Below are 12,860 nucleotides of genomic sequence, written 5' to 3'. Positions count from 1 at the left end.
CTACCCCGCTTTCACATCCCGGCCAACCAGACAGCCAGCAGTACGCGTGTTTGACTGGGACGTCACTTCACCCAGCCACGATGTCAAGGCTTGATTGAAGCAGGTGACTTCACTGCTCACTTTTGACGTAACGGTTCTTGATGAATTTCCGGGAGAATGGGAATTTCGAAAAGATTCGGGCCGACCTCATAGTCTTCGGGCCAGAGGCGGGGCAGATCACAACTGCCGGACCGCTCACATTAAGATGGTCACAAGGAATTGAAAGAAAGCCAAGCGATTAGCCCGGTCCGGCAGCTTACGCCATGCTCTTCTCATAAGTCCGCGTTCTCAAAACGACCCTGCGATTGGGATGAATAATCATCATCGAAGCACTGAGATCACCGTGGCCTCCTTTGCACTGGTGCCTATGCAATTTTTCGTAATCCCATTATATACTACGCTGATCCTGGGACGGGCACAATATACGTGTAGCTTCGGCTCCAATCGTACGAATACGCGTATGATACGTCGACGTTTACATACCCTGCACTTCGCTTCCGCTCTCTTGCGCTTCGAGAGGACATCTTAAGTGGCGTAGAGTACGTGACGGTTCTGCTGGCAAGGTCGCGCCTTGCCCAAGGTATGCCCCAAACCCAGGCACCTCTGCGTCGGGCAAATTGTTACCCTATTATGCTATATCCGCTCCTATGCGAGTAGAGCAGATCGCATCGAAATGGATGTCGTGCTTGGGGACCACAATAAGCTTGGCCCATTGGACACTGATATCAACATCATAAGAGCAAAGGCACTTTGTCATACCCTGCGACCGTCAACGCGAAAGCGAGAATGCATGTACTATTCAACAGGTCGGCGCAGCTTGGCAATTTGTGGTAATAAGGCGTAATTGCTGGCCGGCAATTACGGTTCCGTTTTTGTACGACACAATTGAAGTGCATATTTATGTCAAGATTGATGGCTGTCAACACAAGTAAACAGGCTATCTGGTTGATAAAGATATAAGGCGTGTTCCAGTTTCAACCAAATCCAGTTGTTCCATCCGAAATTACCAAATGGTTTCCGATTGAGAAGTCGAGATGAAGCTTTCCTCTTTCTTGGCTGTTACTAGCCTCTTCTTTTTACCCCCCACCGATGCTGTTCTCAGCAGATCCCATATCAAATCCACCAATATCACTCAGGATCTAGTCAGATGGGACGAACACTCACTCTTTATCCGAGGGGAGCGTATCGTCATCTTGTCCGGCGAGTTTCATCCATGGCGTATTCCTTCACCAGGACTCTGGTTAGACGTGCTCCAGAAGATCAAAGCGCTAGGTTATAACGCAGTGTCATTTTACGTCAACTGGGCCTTGCTCGAGGGCAAACCAGGCGAGGTACGCATGGACAATGTGTTTGATCTTCAACCTTTCATCGACGCCGCCGTCGAGGCTGGACTCTATCTCATCGCGCGACCTGGTCCCTATATCAACTCTGAGCTCTCTGGGGGCGGCTTTCCTGGCTGGTTACAGCGCAATAAGGGTGAATTGAGATCAATGGCCCCAGATTACACCAACGCAACGGAAAACTACATTTCAAGCGTCCTTCGCGTCATCTCAGCTGCTCAGATAACCAACGGCGGACCCATAATCCTTGTGCAGCCCGAAAACGAGTACAGTTTAGCGGTCGGAACAGCCAACCCGGTTGAGTCAACCAAGCTATTGGACCCAAACTACATGGTTTTTATGGAAGACCAGTTTCGACGAAATGGTATTGAAGTTCCTTTGATTGGCAATGACGCCGTGCCTTTGGGCAACTGGGCGCCTGGATCTGGAAAAGGGGAGTTGGACATCTACGCGCATGACGCTTACCCTTTTTACAAAGGATGTAAGTTTTCTAACGACCGCTTCAGTCATGTCTGCTGATTGAGTATTTAGGCGATCACCCCACGGACTGGACGGATCTCACTGCTTTAAGTTTGACGTATACGTATCAAAACCATCTGCAGCAGAGCCCAAGCAGCCCCTATGCCGTATTGGAGTACCAGGGGGGTGCCCCCGATCCATGGTAGGCCCATGCTATTTTCTAGTCCCTCTCGTCGATATTGGTGCTGATTGATCAAAGGGGAGGTGTTGGTCTGGATAAGTGCGCAGCAAAGATTAACCAGGACTTTACCCGTGTCTTCGTGAAAGAGCTTGTGTCGCGCTCTATCAAGATACTCAATCTCTACATGGTATGCTTTTCTCCCGTCTTGCATTGGCTGGTCACTAAAGTGGCGGATAGACATATGGCGGGACAAATTGGGGGAACATGGGTCACTCAGAGGGCTACACTTCCTACGATCATGGTGCTTCCATTAGAGAGAATCGTGGGATCGACCGGGAAAAGTACAGCGAGGCCAAGATCGAAGCCCATTTCCTCCGTGCTTCCGAGGCCTATCTCACAGCCATCCCCAAAAACGCTACGTCTACCGAGTTTGTTAGCACACCAGACCTCCAAGTTGTTCCAATCGTAGGGGACAAGACTCGGTTCTACGTTGTGCGCCATACCGATTACACCTCACTCAACCGCACTTCCTACAAACTCAATGTGCCGACATCTGTCGGCAACATCTCCATCCCCTTGCTAGGCGGCGATCTGTCGCTACATGGGCGAGACTCTAAAATCCACATCACAGATCATAATGTCGGCGGCACCAGCTTGATCTACTCGTCAGCGGAGATATTCACCTGGAAAACCTACGGAAACAAGACACTGCTCATCTTGTACGGAGGCGACGGCGAAGAGCACGAGTTCGCTGTGCCATGCTCGTTAGGATTACCGCATTTTGAAGGTAGCAACGCGACAACGCGCACTTATGGCAGCTTCAGAGCTGTTCACTGGGTGGTCCAAGAAAGGAGGCAGGTTGTGCATTTCGAAACCTTCGAAATTCATCTCCTATGGCGCAACGACGCCTACCGCCATTGGGTCCTTGATCTTCCCGATACTAATGATGGATTGATCAAGCCTACTCTAGGGAAGTCATCAATCATTGTCAAGGGGCCTTATCTTCTGCGGAATGCAACTTTTGCTGATGGAGTTCTCCATTTGACGGGAGACATCAATGCTACTACGACTCTTGAGATCCTAGGTGGGGTCCCTTGGAACAGCCCGCTTACCTTCAATGGCCGCCCCCTTTCGAACGCCCAATGGAAGAATGGCAGGCTCCAAGCTGAGCTCGTCTTCGAGAGTCCAGCTCTCAACCTGCCCGTCTTCCCCGAACTGCAATGGCATTCAATCGATTCGCTCCCAGAGATATCTAATAGCTACGACGATTCCGCCTGGACCGAGGCAGCGCTAGAGAAAAGCAACAACCCTCGCAATTTAACGACCCCAACATCGCTCTACTGCAGTGACTACGGGTTCCATGGCGGTTCACTCATCTATCGAGGCCACTTCACCGCGACTGCTAACGAATCATTCTTCAACGTGACGACAGCAGGAGGCTTTGCTTACAGCCACTCTGTCTGGGTTAACGAGACCTTCCTCGGGTCTTTTGCTGGAGATTCTCACACTGCTAACTCAACGCAAGTTTTTGATCTTGCTGGACTAAAACTCGAGGGCCCTTCAGTCTTCACTGTCGTCATTGACCATATGGGCATGAGCATGAACTTCTGGGCACGGTCTGACTGGATGAAGCTTCCACGCGGCATCGTTGACTTTTCACTTGGTGGTCATCAGCAGTCCGACGTGAGATGGAAGCTCACCGGTAACTTTGGAGCCGAAAGCTACATTGACAAGACGCGTGGTCCATTGAATGAGGGTGCATTCTATGCCGAACGACAAGGCTATCATCTTCCAGGGGCACCCACGTCTGACTGGGCTTCAGTGACACCATTTGAAGGCATCAAGACAGCCGGTGTAGCTTTTTATAAGACGGAGTTCCCCTTGGATATGCCAATCGGCTACGACATCCCTCTGAGTTTTGTCATCTCGAATGTGACAGCTTCAACCGGAGCGTCGAGCCTCTTCCGCGCGCAACTTTTCGTCAACGGGTACCAATTTGGCAAGTATGGTGAGTGAGAACCTTGAACCTCCCACCTTTGATATCGTTGCTGTACATCTAACCCCCATGCAGTCAACTATCTCGGCCCGCAAACGCGCTTCTCTGTTCCAGAGGGCATCCTCAACTATAACGACAACAACACGGTGGCACTTACTCTTTGGGCTTTGGACGGATCGGGTGCACGTCTCGAAGGGTTCGAGTTGGCAGCGGACCACATCATCCAGTCAGGCTACCGAAAACCTGGGCAGACACCTCAACCGTCGTGGGTGGAGAGAGTCGGGGCGTACTAAAGAGATCTCCTTTGAAGAGCACCAACTTTCCATTCCAGTGTATATTTGTCCTCAAACAGCCTATATTCGTGGCTTTTGGAGCGATGTGCTTCGACAAGGTATTGCTGTAAAGTTCCACTAGTACTTCGGCTTCTTCGGAAATCGTCAAAAGAGGCACAGAATCTTTTTCGCGAATTAAAGTCATGGCCATCAACTACTTTGCGAATGATCGACGAGCTGAAAGCAGTTGGATGTGGTGTTGAGGCGCAGCCATTGCCGATTGCACACATTCGAGACACCAACCGGCTCCGGGGAACGGACGTAACACAGGGCGACCGAATCTGCCTTGCGCGCCCTTTCAGTGCATGTCAATCAACCTACGCATGGCCATAACTCCTCTCTCGGGCGGTGTGCATACCATCGGCTTCCGGGACGCTAAACCAGATTCTCTTACCGCAGCTTCGGCCCCGTGGCAATGAGTGCTGCAACTAGGTGAATCCGGGCTTAGCGGCGCGGAATATGCGCCGCTGTCAAGGTTCACAAGCGACTTGGCAGGCAGTTCCTGAGATGTCATGCGTGACCCTTGCATTTCAGCTCTTGAGAAATAAATGCTCGACTACTGTCCACGTCCCGTCATCAACGTCTGGCAAAGCCCGGAGAACCATTTGATATTAGCACACAGAACTGCAACATGCCGCCGGTATTTGAAGATCCTTGGCCCAAGGAGAGAGTCAACAGTTCGCTTCAACTCGCCGCATCAGTAAGTGACCACATTGTTTCAAGGGATGGTCCATGTCTGACCTCGATGGCTGTGTAGAGTCATATCCAGCTCATTGAGATTTTCCTGAAACTCATACCGCACTTCAAACATGACGATGCTGGCGGTATCCACGACGAAGCTCTAGCATATTCGGAGTGGCGCTATGTGAATTACATCCGCTACCTGCGCATCTATGGTGTTGCGCCGCATGACTATCCACCCCCTTGGTGAGTTCCCATTCTCAAACGAAATTCAATGTGTTAACTCAGATTACTCGGTAGGGATGTAGCCATCATCTGGTACTGCCATCTCCTATCGCCAGGCAAATTCCACCGGTATCTTTGGGATGGAGGGTATCGCGACTACGGCTTAAACCATCATCACTTCCCAGTGAAGCGCCTACTAGACCTCTATAACTCTGGCATATGGTCCGACAAAAAGGCCCAGAGGAAATGGGGGAGCTATAATATGAGAGATGACAGTCACAAGCTGCCCTTCCAACTGTGGCGGTACCCGCCGTGGCAACCCGAGCGAAAGTCGAAGCTGCTGTCACGTTTTTCGAACAAGCAGCCGTGTATGCATATCAAAGCTGACCCGGCGATCATGATGCACGACGTTGATCAGCTAGCCTATTGTACCATTATGGGGAAGAGAGAATGGAAATTGTCAGAGTGGACGGATATGAGGATCGGGAAGAGGCAAGACGTCTGTTTCAAGAACAACCTACATAGTCGGGACGGAGAATTGTGTCAATTGGCACCCTGGCCCACTCTCGACGACCTGCGAAAGACTTTGAACAGTCAGATTGCATTTTGGAAGACGGTCATTCAAGCAAAAGAGAGCGATGTTTCGTTTGCCGCGAGTCTCGGCCGCTCAATTGGCGATTACGAACAGTTCATCAAGCTGCTTGGAAGGCCTGCCGAAGGAACCTTCACCTCACGCCCATTGGAATACGACATGGACACAATCTTTCGGTCCAAGTCAGGAACCCACCTGTTGAAAAGCCGCTGCATTGTACCCCCAACCCTAGCCATAGATCTTCTTTGGCATACACATCGGCTTTACCCAGGATCTTACTGGGTGTGGAGCTTTAGCGTCGCCAGAAGGCTCATCGACTATGAGCATGTCACGTCGGCCGCTGCAGCACAACTATTTTTGCACGACACGAGGAACGAATGGGCGAAGAAGTATAGCAAGGACTGTCCCAGAGATCCTGTCATGGATAACTTGGGAGGAGACGGCTACGTCCCCGATGCAGCAGCTGTTCAACCTGGTCATCCTGCCAAAATTAAGGCAAAGTTCGGGCTCGGTGGCACTAATCCTATCAGGAAGAGAAAGAGACGCACAAAGGGCGAGTACTTCGTCTTTGACGGAGTCTATGTCTCTTTCGATAGTGGTGATTGCGGTGGAGGGGATGGTGGTGGCGGCGGCGGCGGCGGCGGCGGGGACGGAGGATGCGGCGGTGATGGCGGTGGTGGAGGAGGTGGAGGTGGCGATGGGGGGTAATAGCGTTGATTGAATGGGATTTGCACATTTTGAGGCAGCTACTATTTGAGATGTGGCATTATCATTATTATGGTGCAGTTCTAGCTGATTGCAGTATGGGCACTGTTAGTCTCAAGCCAGGGTATGTTTGCTGAAGAAGTCCATGATATACGAAGATGCATTGTAGGATGCCGGACCATCTCCGTGCTCCTTGTTGTCCGCATTCGCCCCAGTGTAGGGCCAACTATGATCAACATCATGCTCATAGACGTGAGTGACGAGACCCTTTTTGTCACCTGATCCCCAGCGATACATCTGTGCATGAGAGGTGATATTCTTCTCGCATGCCTTCTCGGCAAGACCATCACGAAGAGCCCATTCGGTTACCCAGTGAAAGACATCAGGCAAGCAAGCGCCACGGCGGCTAGGATTGCCTTCGTAGGGAATAGTTCCATCGATTCCACCATGAAACTCAATGAGAGGTATGTTGGACCTTCCGGGGTTGCACGGAATATCGACGGTCTTGGGATTGCAACCCTCTGCGCCCTCGATGTAATAAGAGCCAGAGACGGGGGCAAAAGCAGCGAAGCGCGTTGAGAGTTCTTTGTGGCAGGCAGCATAGTTGACAAAGCCGCCGCCGTTGGATTTGCCAGTCATGAAAACGCGGTTTGTATCGATGCAATAGGTTTTCTCGAGGTCGTCCAAGACATTGCTGGTGTACTCAATGTCGTTTCTCTTGGTGATATTAGGAGTACCTTCCCATCGTTCCTGAAATATCACGTCAGCCTCTTTCGTGAGCTTCTCCGACAAATGTTGCTTACCTGGTATCCGCGTAGATAAACGACGATGTGATCCGTATTGAAGTATGGCGTTTCCAGACGGTCAAGATCTCGCTGAGACTCTGGTGTTCTAGTCCCACCATGGTAGGAGAATATGATCGGGTTATTGGACTTTGTAGAGTACTTCGGTGGCAAGAATAGGAGATAGTCTCGAGATCGGCCGTCTTTGTCGGTGTAAGGAATTGTGTACTCGTTCCCAGGTGCACGCCCCTGTGGTAGGGCCTTGGTGCATTGAGCAGATGCGGTCTCACTCCGTGCTGGTGTCGTCAAAGCTGCCACGACAGATGCCGATGTGCTGAGGGCCAGCGTCAGAAAGCGTGAGGAAACCATGATAAAGTCTATCTTGAGGGATGAAGCGGTATCGAACGTGGCAGGAGAGAAGTCCTTCTCTCATAGACAAAAGAGACCAAAGTTATAATCACCGGCGACTCGTCGTGAGAACCGCTATGAAATATATACGCAATCGCGGATCATAACAGCCGGAGTACCTAGGATCAGCGCTACCCGGGCCTAGTTGTCACTAAAGCCTTTCGGGTCTCACCATGTGCCGACAGAAATTACGAGAACACGGGGTGATCGTCGCCAGGTGTAAGCACGTTTCCCCAAAGGATCGCTAGGCACCGGCTTAACTCCCCTAGAAGACCCTCTCAAATGGGAGAATGATTCCTTTTCAGGGCACCTCGTCGCGCATTTGTTGGGTTATCCACCGGAGAAGATTTCAGCCCCCCGGGATTTGACCGTGAAGGATGCAGAAGAAACCTTATTATTCCCCGCATGCACGCGATTCGGATCGCAAATCAAGGAACGAACTCGGGAATACGGCATATTTCCACGAAGCCACAGCTCTACAGTTGATGGGCACCGTGTTAGATTACACTCGTGCTACCGCATCTATGTAGTCCCGCGTTGTCAGCATGCTAAGCAGGTCGGGCAAAGACGGAACCACTGCGACGTTCAACTAAGAAACATTTCAGAACGGACACACTGAAGTTGGTCTAATCTATAACGGTTGAAGGATGTCTTCGGATTTTTTTTCTGAACAAGCCATTGCTCGTTGCTTATGGAGTCTGGTTCTCAGTAACCTGAAATGACCGGCTCCTGTCTTCACAATGGTCACGTCACTCCGCCAGCGCAAGTCCAGAGGCGCATGACGCAAAAGGAGAAGCAGTTGCTCCATAGGCAATTGACGCTTTCTTGAATTCTAGTAATGTTCTAGAAAATGTTCAAAATGATTGTCGATTCGCCGTCACATCAAATCATCTCAGCAGGTTCGGAAACATATCGGGAACATAAGCTCATTTCGGACGAATCGCCAGATGCCGGGTCACTTTTACCTCATTCAGCGTCTGTAGCTGGAATAAAACTCCGCTCCGCAACGCCAATTTGAGCCCAGAAATGCGCGGAGTTGAGCAATTGACAACGGCCGATGGTCAAGTTTACTACGGGGTTATGGACATATAAATATTCGGCGATTTTTAAGCTTTCCAAATTAATCAATCCAAACTCTACTCGAGCAGCCAACCAAGTACCAAATATTTCTCAACTCGACGGCAGAGACCGACGCGACTGAGAATGGGTGACACTATGAAAGCTTGGCAATATTCTGCCATCGACGGCAAGCTCGAAGATTCTCTTGTTCTCAACAAATCAGTGCCCAAGCCAAGCTCCTCAACCTTAAGCAAAGATGAGCTCCTTGTCGAAGTCATCAGCGCATCGCTCAACCCAGCAGACTACAAAGTCCCCGAGTCAACTCTAATCGGACGTCTCATGGTCGCGCGCCCCGCTACGCCTGCCATGGACTTCTGCGGCCGCGTTGTAGCCACACACACCACAAATTCCAGCTTTCAAGTCGGACAACTTGTATTCGGTGGATATGCTGGCGTTGGGCAGAAAGGCACGTTGGCAGAGTACATTGTCATCTTGGGAACTCACTGCGCACCCCTCCCGGAAGGCATTGACCCTGATCTGGGCGCGGCGGTTGGCACAGCAGCGACAACAGCCTGGCAGTCTCTGATACCGGATATCCTGCAACCTGGCGGCAAGGTGTTTATCAACGGAGGGAGCGGCGGTACAGGCACGTGGGCTATCCAACTAGCGAAAGCCTTAGGCGTTGAGGTCGTCACGACGTGCTCCACCAAGAACATCGAGCTCTGCCGAGAGCTTGGCGCGGATGAAGTCATTGACTATAAGAAGGATGACATCGTGTCGAAGTTGAGGGATCGGGGTAAGGTCTTTGATCTCATTATCGACAACGTGGGCAACAGTACCGGGCTGTATGACCGCAGCAGCGCCATCTTGAAGCCTGGTGGGACTTTTGTCATGGTGGGCGTCGGAGAAAGTCTGACGCTTTCAGGATCGTTCTCGATGTTGAGCAAAATGATTTGCCCAAAGATTATGGGGGGGCACCAATTTTATTTCGTGCGGATGCAGAACAGCGCGCACTTTTTCCGACGAATTGGCGAGTTGATGGCACAGGGAGAAGCCAAGGCAGTAATTGATTCCACGTTTGAGTTCGATCAGGTGCCGGCCGCTTATAGAAGACTGCGGGATGGACACGCCAAAGGCAAAGTTGTTGTTCAAGTAGCGAAAGTCAAGGGTAGCAGGGCTTTGGGTTGATTGAATACGTACATCTCACAATAGTTACTTAGTATTGTGTAGGCCTAGGTGATATTACTGCAGCCGCGGAGTATTATTGCTGCTCGGTAGAATTGAAGATGTGAATGACTTGATCATCGAGCTCTCGACACGATCTGCATCTTTTGAAGTCCAAAATGTTCTACTTAGCTCAATTTAACCCCTCGGTTCTTGAAAAGAAACTTGATGGTGTTTACTCAAACCTTTCCAATCCGCAATGTTAGCACTCTCGGCACTGCTCCCCTTCCTTCTCCGCTGTCTGGACTTATCTTGAATACCTAGCCCCTATTTGGGGTGAAGCTCTTCCACTCCTACCCTGAGTGCCCGCGTCGGACAAGGAAGTGCTCCTTCTAAGAATGGAGACGCCCGTTACTCAAGTTACCGGTCTTACGCATGTGCATGCATGCAAATTAGAGATGCTTTCTGAAATCGTTCGAACGGGACCGAATATGGGGCTCCCGTCACACCTACTTAGAGTAGTCACTGCGACCCACACGTTGAATCCGAGGACATCCGCGCAAAGTCCCATTTAAGCCCGGCGTGCGTCGGTCGGTATCCGGGTCCGGAGTGCGGCGTGTGACTCAGGCCGTCCGCGGAATGTCAGCATCCAATGACAACGCGCTCTACCCGAGGTCTATCCAAAGTCCCAAATCGGACAGCAAAGAGCTAGAATTAAAGGCTAGTTGTCCGAGGCTTACGTTACGATCTTGGCGAATTGCTGAGCCTCGATTTTGGAGATCATCATCTTCTTAGGGGCATTGAGGCTTTGGGCTTTGAAATTTCTCGCTACATTTATCATGAAAGACTTATAAAAACCATCTTCGGTCGCCAATTGTCATAACAAGAATAATGTTCGATACACTCATCAGTCACATCACCTCTCACCTCAAACCGCGATTCGCCTGGTCACCACGAGCTTTACAAGCTCAGATCCCCATCGCGATGTCTCTGTCCCTTGCTCAAAACTGTGTCCCGAGCACCTTCGGCCCAGTCCTCTACGGAGCTGAGATTTTGTCTCTTGAGGCGAACCTAGTCACCAACTACAGCGCCTCCGTCCCCGCAGCTTTCCGATACACCTCCCCGGCCGTCCAACTGACGAACGCGACCTTTTGCAATGTGACCATCACGTATACGCACCCGGGCCAGAACGACAACCTCGTCACCGAGGCATGGCTTCCGGAAAACTGGAATGAGAGGTTCATGGCTGTGGGCGGAGGGGGCTGGGTCGCCGGCCGCTTCTTCTTGAGCTACAACGCAATGAACGGAGCCATTGCGGACGGTTTTGCGACCATCACAACGGATGCTGGCCTCGGATCTGCGAATGAGCCAAGTCCGTGGGCGTTGAACAGCCCTGGCAACGTCAACCTGTACAACTTGCAGAATTTGGCATCCGTTTCCCTCAAGGACGAGGTAATCATCGGTCGCACTTCTCAAATGAGGCCCTGTAAAGCTTATGAGTGCTGATCACAAAACCCCCAGGCCATTATCGGCAAGTCTTTGATCAAGAGCTACTACAGCCAGGACCCACAGTACTCCTACTGGGCCAGCTGTTCCCAGGGTGGACGACAAGGGCTCATGCTTGCCCAACGCTACCCCGACATCTACGACGGCATAGTAGCAGGCGCCCCGGCAATCAACTGGAACAAGCTGGTGAGCTTCGTCTACTGGCCCCACCAAGTAATGAACGAGCTTGGCGCGTTCCCTTACCCTTGTGAGTTCGACGCCATCGTGAACAAAGCAACCTCCGAATGCGATCCTCTAGATGGAGTCACGGACGGAGTCATCTCCGACATCGCAGCCTGCTTCAAGTCCTTTGATCCTTTCTCCCTCGTCGGCCAATCGATCACCTGCGCCCAGAAAAATGGAACTCAGCAGATTATCTCAGAAGCCGCTGCGACGGTAGTGAATGCTACGTGGCACGGCCATGTCACCGCGGATGGCCAGCGGCCGTACCACGGTATCTTGCCTGGAGCCGACTTTACGGGCAACAAGCCGACGTCCTTCAGCCAGCCGGGCATTGTGATGACGAGCTGCAACGAGAAAGGCTGCACAGATGAACCATCTAACCTCGGTACCGCCTGGTTCAAGCTTTTCATCGCCAAGAATGAGACCTTTGACTTGACAAATATGAGCCGCGAGGAGTATGATGCGCTGGTGTACTCTGGTCGCCAGCAATATGAGTCGATTGTCGAGACCGCCGACCCCGATCTGAGACAGTTCAAGGCAGCCGGAGGCAAGATGGTGACTTTCCACGGTTTGGTACGCATGCATCACTCGGATTCTGTACCAAGCAATTAGCGAGCTAACATTCTGTCTGCAGGCTGACAACATCATCCCGCCTGGTGGTACCGAAGACTACTACAAGGCAGTGAACGAGGTCATCCCTGATATCCAGGACTTCTATCGCTACTTCGAGGCTCCCGGCTTGGGCCACTGCTTCGGCGGTGTGAGCGGCTCCCCTACTGGCCTCTTCGAGCAGCTTCGCAACTGGGTTGAGAACGGCACCGCGCCTGACCAGACGCCTATCCAGATCTCTGTCGGCAATGCGACGCACAACCGCATCCTTTGCCCGTACCCCGAGAAGTCGATCTTCAACGATGGCTGCGGGGATGCTTCCAAGGCCGAGTGCTGGTCTTGTTCCGAAAGCCCCATCAAGTCCAACACCACCAAGAGGGCTGCACCAATGTTCCACGGGCTCTAATAGTGTCGTCTCAATACTGATGAGGGTTCTATTACTTCACAAGAATGTTCTTCTTTTCCGCTCACCGCAAGATTTCTTTTCACGAGACTTGCGGCGCGACGAAAACTTACTTTTCACTTCTTCTATGTACATTATATAAAACACATGCATACTT

General features: G+C 51.4%; 5 protein-coding genes across 5 annotated transcripts; 4 read left to right on the top strand and 1 right to left on the bottom strand.

The window, feature by feature from the left end:
* Window positions 1–1,073: 1,073 nt before the first annotated feature.
* CABS01_13193 (glycosyl hydrolase family 35) lies at window positions 1,074–4,308 on the top strand (the record flags this gene model as incomplete). The annotated part of the gene is made up of 5 exons (XM_060546538.1): window positions 1,074–1,860; window positions 1,911–2,040; window positions 2,098–2,206; window positions 2,257–4,027; window positions 4,091–4,308. 5 exons carry the CDS (start codon window positions 1,074–1,076, stop codon window positions 4,306–4,308), a joined length of 3,015 nt encoding a protein of 1,004 aa, XP_060395159.1.
* Window positions 4,309–4,978: 670 nt separating this feature from the next.
* Window positions 4,979–6,553, top strand: CABS01_13192 (uncharacterized protein; the record flags this gene model as incomplete). The annotated part of the gene is made up of 3 exons (XM_060546537.1): window positions 4,979–5,047; window positions 5,105–5,274; window positions 5,329–6,553. 3 exons carry the CDS (start codon window positions 4,979–4,981, stop codon window positions 6,551–6,553), a joined length of 1,464 nt encoding a protein of 487 aa, XP_060395158.1.
* Window positions 6,554–6,664: 111 nt separating this feature from the next.
* CABS01_13191 (uncharacterized protein) lies at window positions 6,665–7,701 on the bottom strand (the record flags this gene model as incomplete). Its single annotated transcript, XM_060546536.1, has 2 exons — window positions 6,665–7,300; window positions 7,354–7,701. The coding sequence occupies 2 exons, from the start codon at window positions 7,699–7,701 to the stop codon at window positions 6,665–6,667; spliced, it is 984 nt and encodes a 327-aa protein (XP_060395157.1).
* A 1,242-nt stretch (window positions 7,702–8,943) lies between these two features.
* On the top strand, window positions 8,944–9,987 carry CABS01_13190 (zinc-binding oxidoreductase; the record flags this gene model as incomplete). The annotated part of the gene is made up of 1 exon (XM_060546535.1): window positions 8,944–9,987. One exon carries the CDS (start codon window positions 8,944–8,946, stop codon window positions 9,985–9,987), a length of 1,044 nt encoding a protein of 347 aa, XP_060395156.1.
* Window positions 9,988–10,854: 867 nt separating this feature from the next.
* On the top strand, window positions 10,855–12,706 carry CABS01_13189 (uncharacterized protein; the record flags this gene model as incomplete). Its single annotated transcript, XM_060546534.1, has 3 exons — window positions 10,855–11,415; window positions 11,485–12,264; window positions 12,326–12,706. 3 exons carry the CDS (start codon window positions 10,855–10,857, stop codon window positions 12,704–12,706), a joined length of 1,722 nt encoding a protein of 573 aa, XP_060395155.1.
* Between the last annotated feature and the right edge of the window lie 154 nt (window positions 12,707–12,860).

Source organism: Colletotrichum abscissum (assembly GCF_030869225.1).
Source record: "Colletotrichum abscissum strain IMI 504890 chromosome Unknown Scaffold_43.1, whole genome shotgun sequence".
Classification (NCBI taxonomy): domain Eukaryota; kingdom Fungi; phylum Ascomycota; class Sordariomycetes; order Glomerellales; family Glomerellaceae; genus Colletotrichum; species Colletotrichum abscissum.
This window is presented reverse-complemented; position numbering and strand designations above follow the sequence as displayed.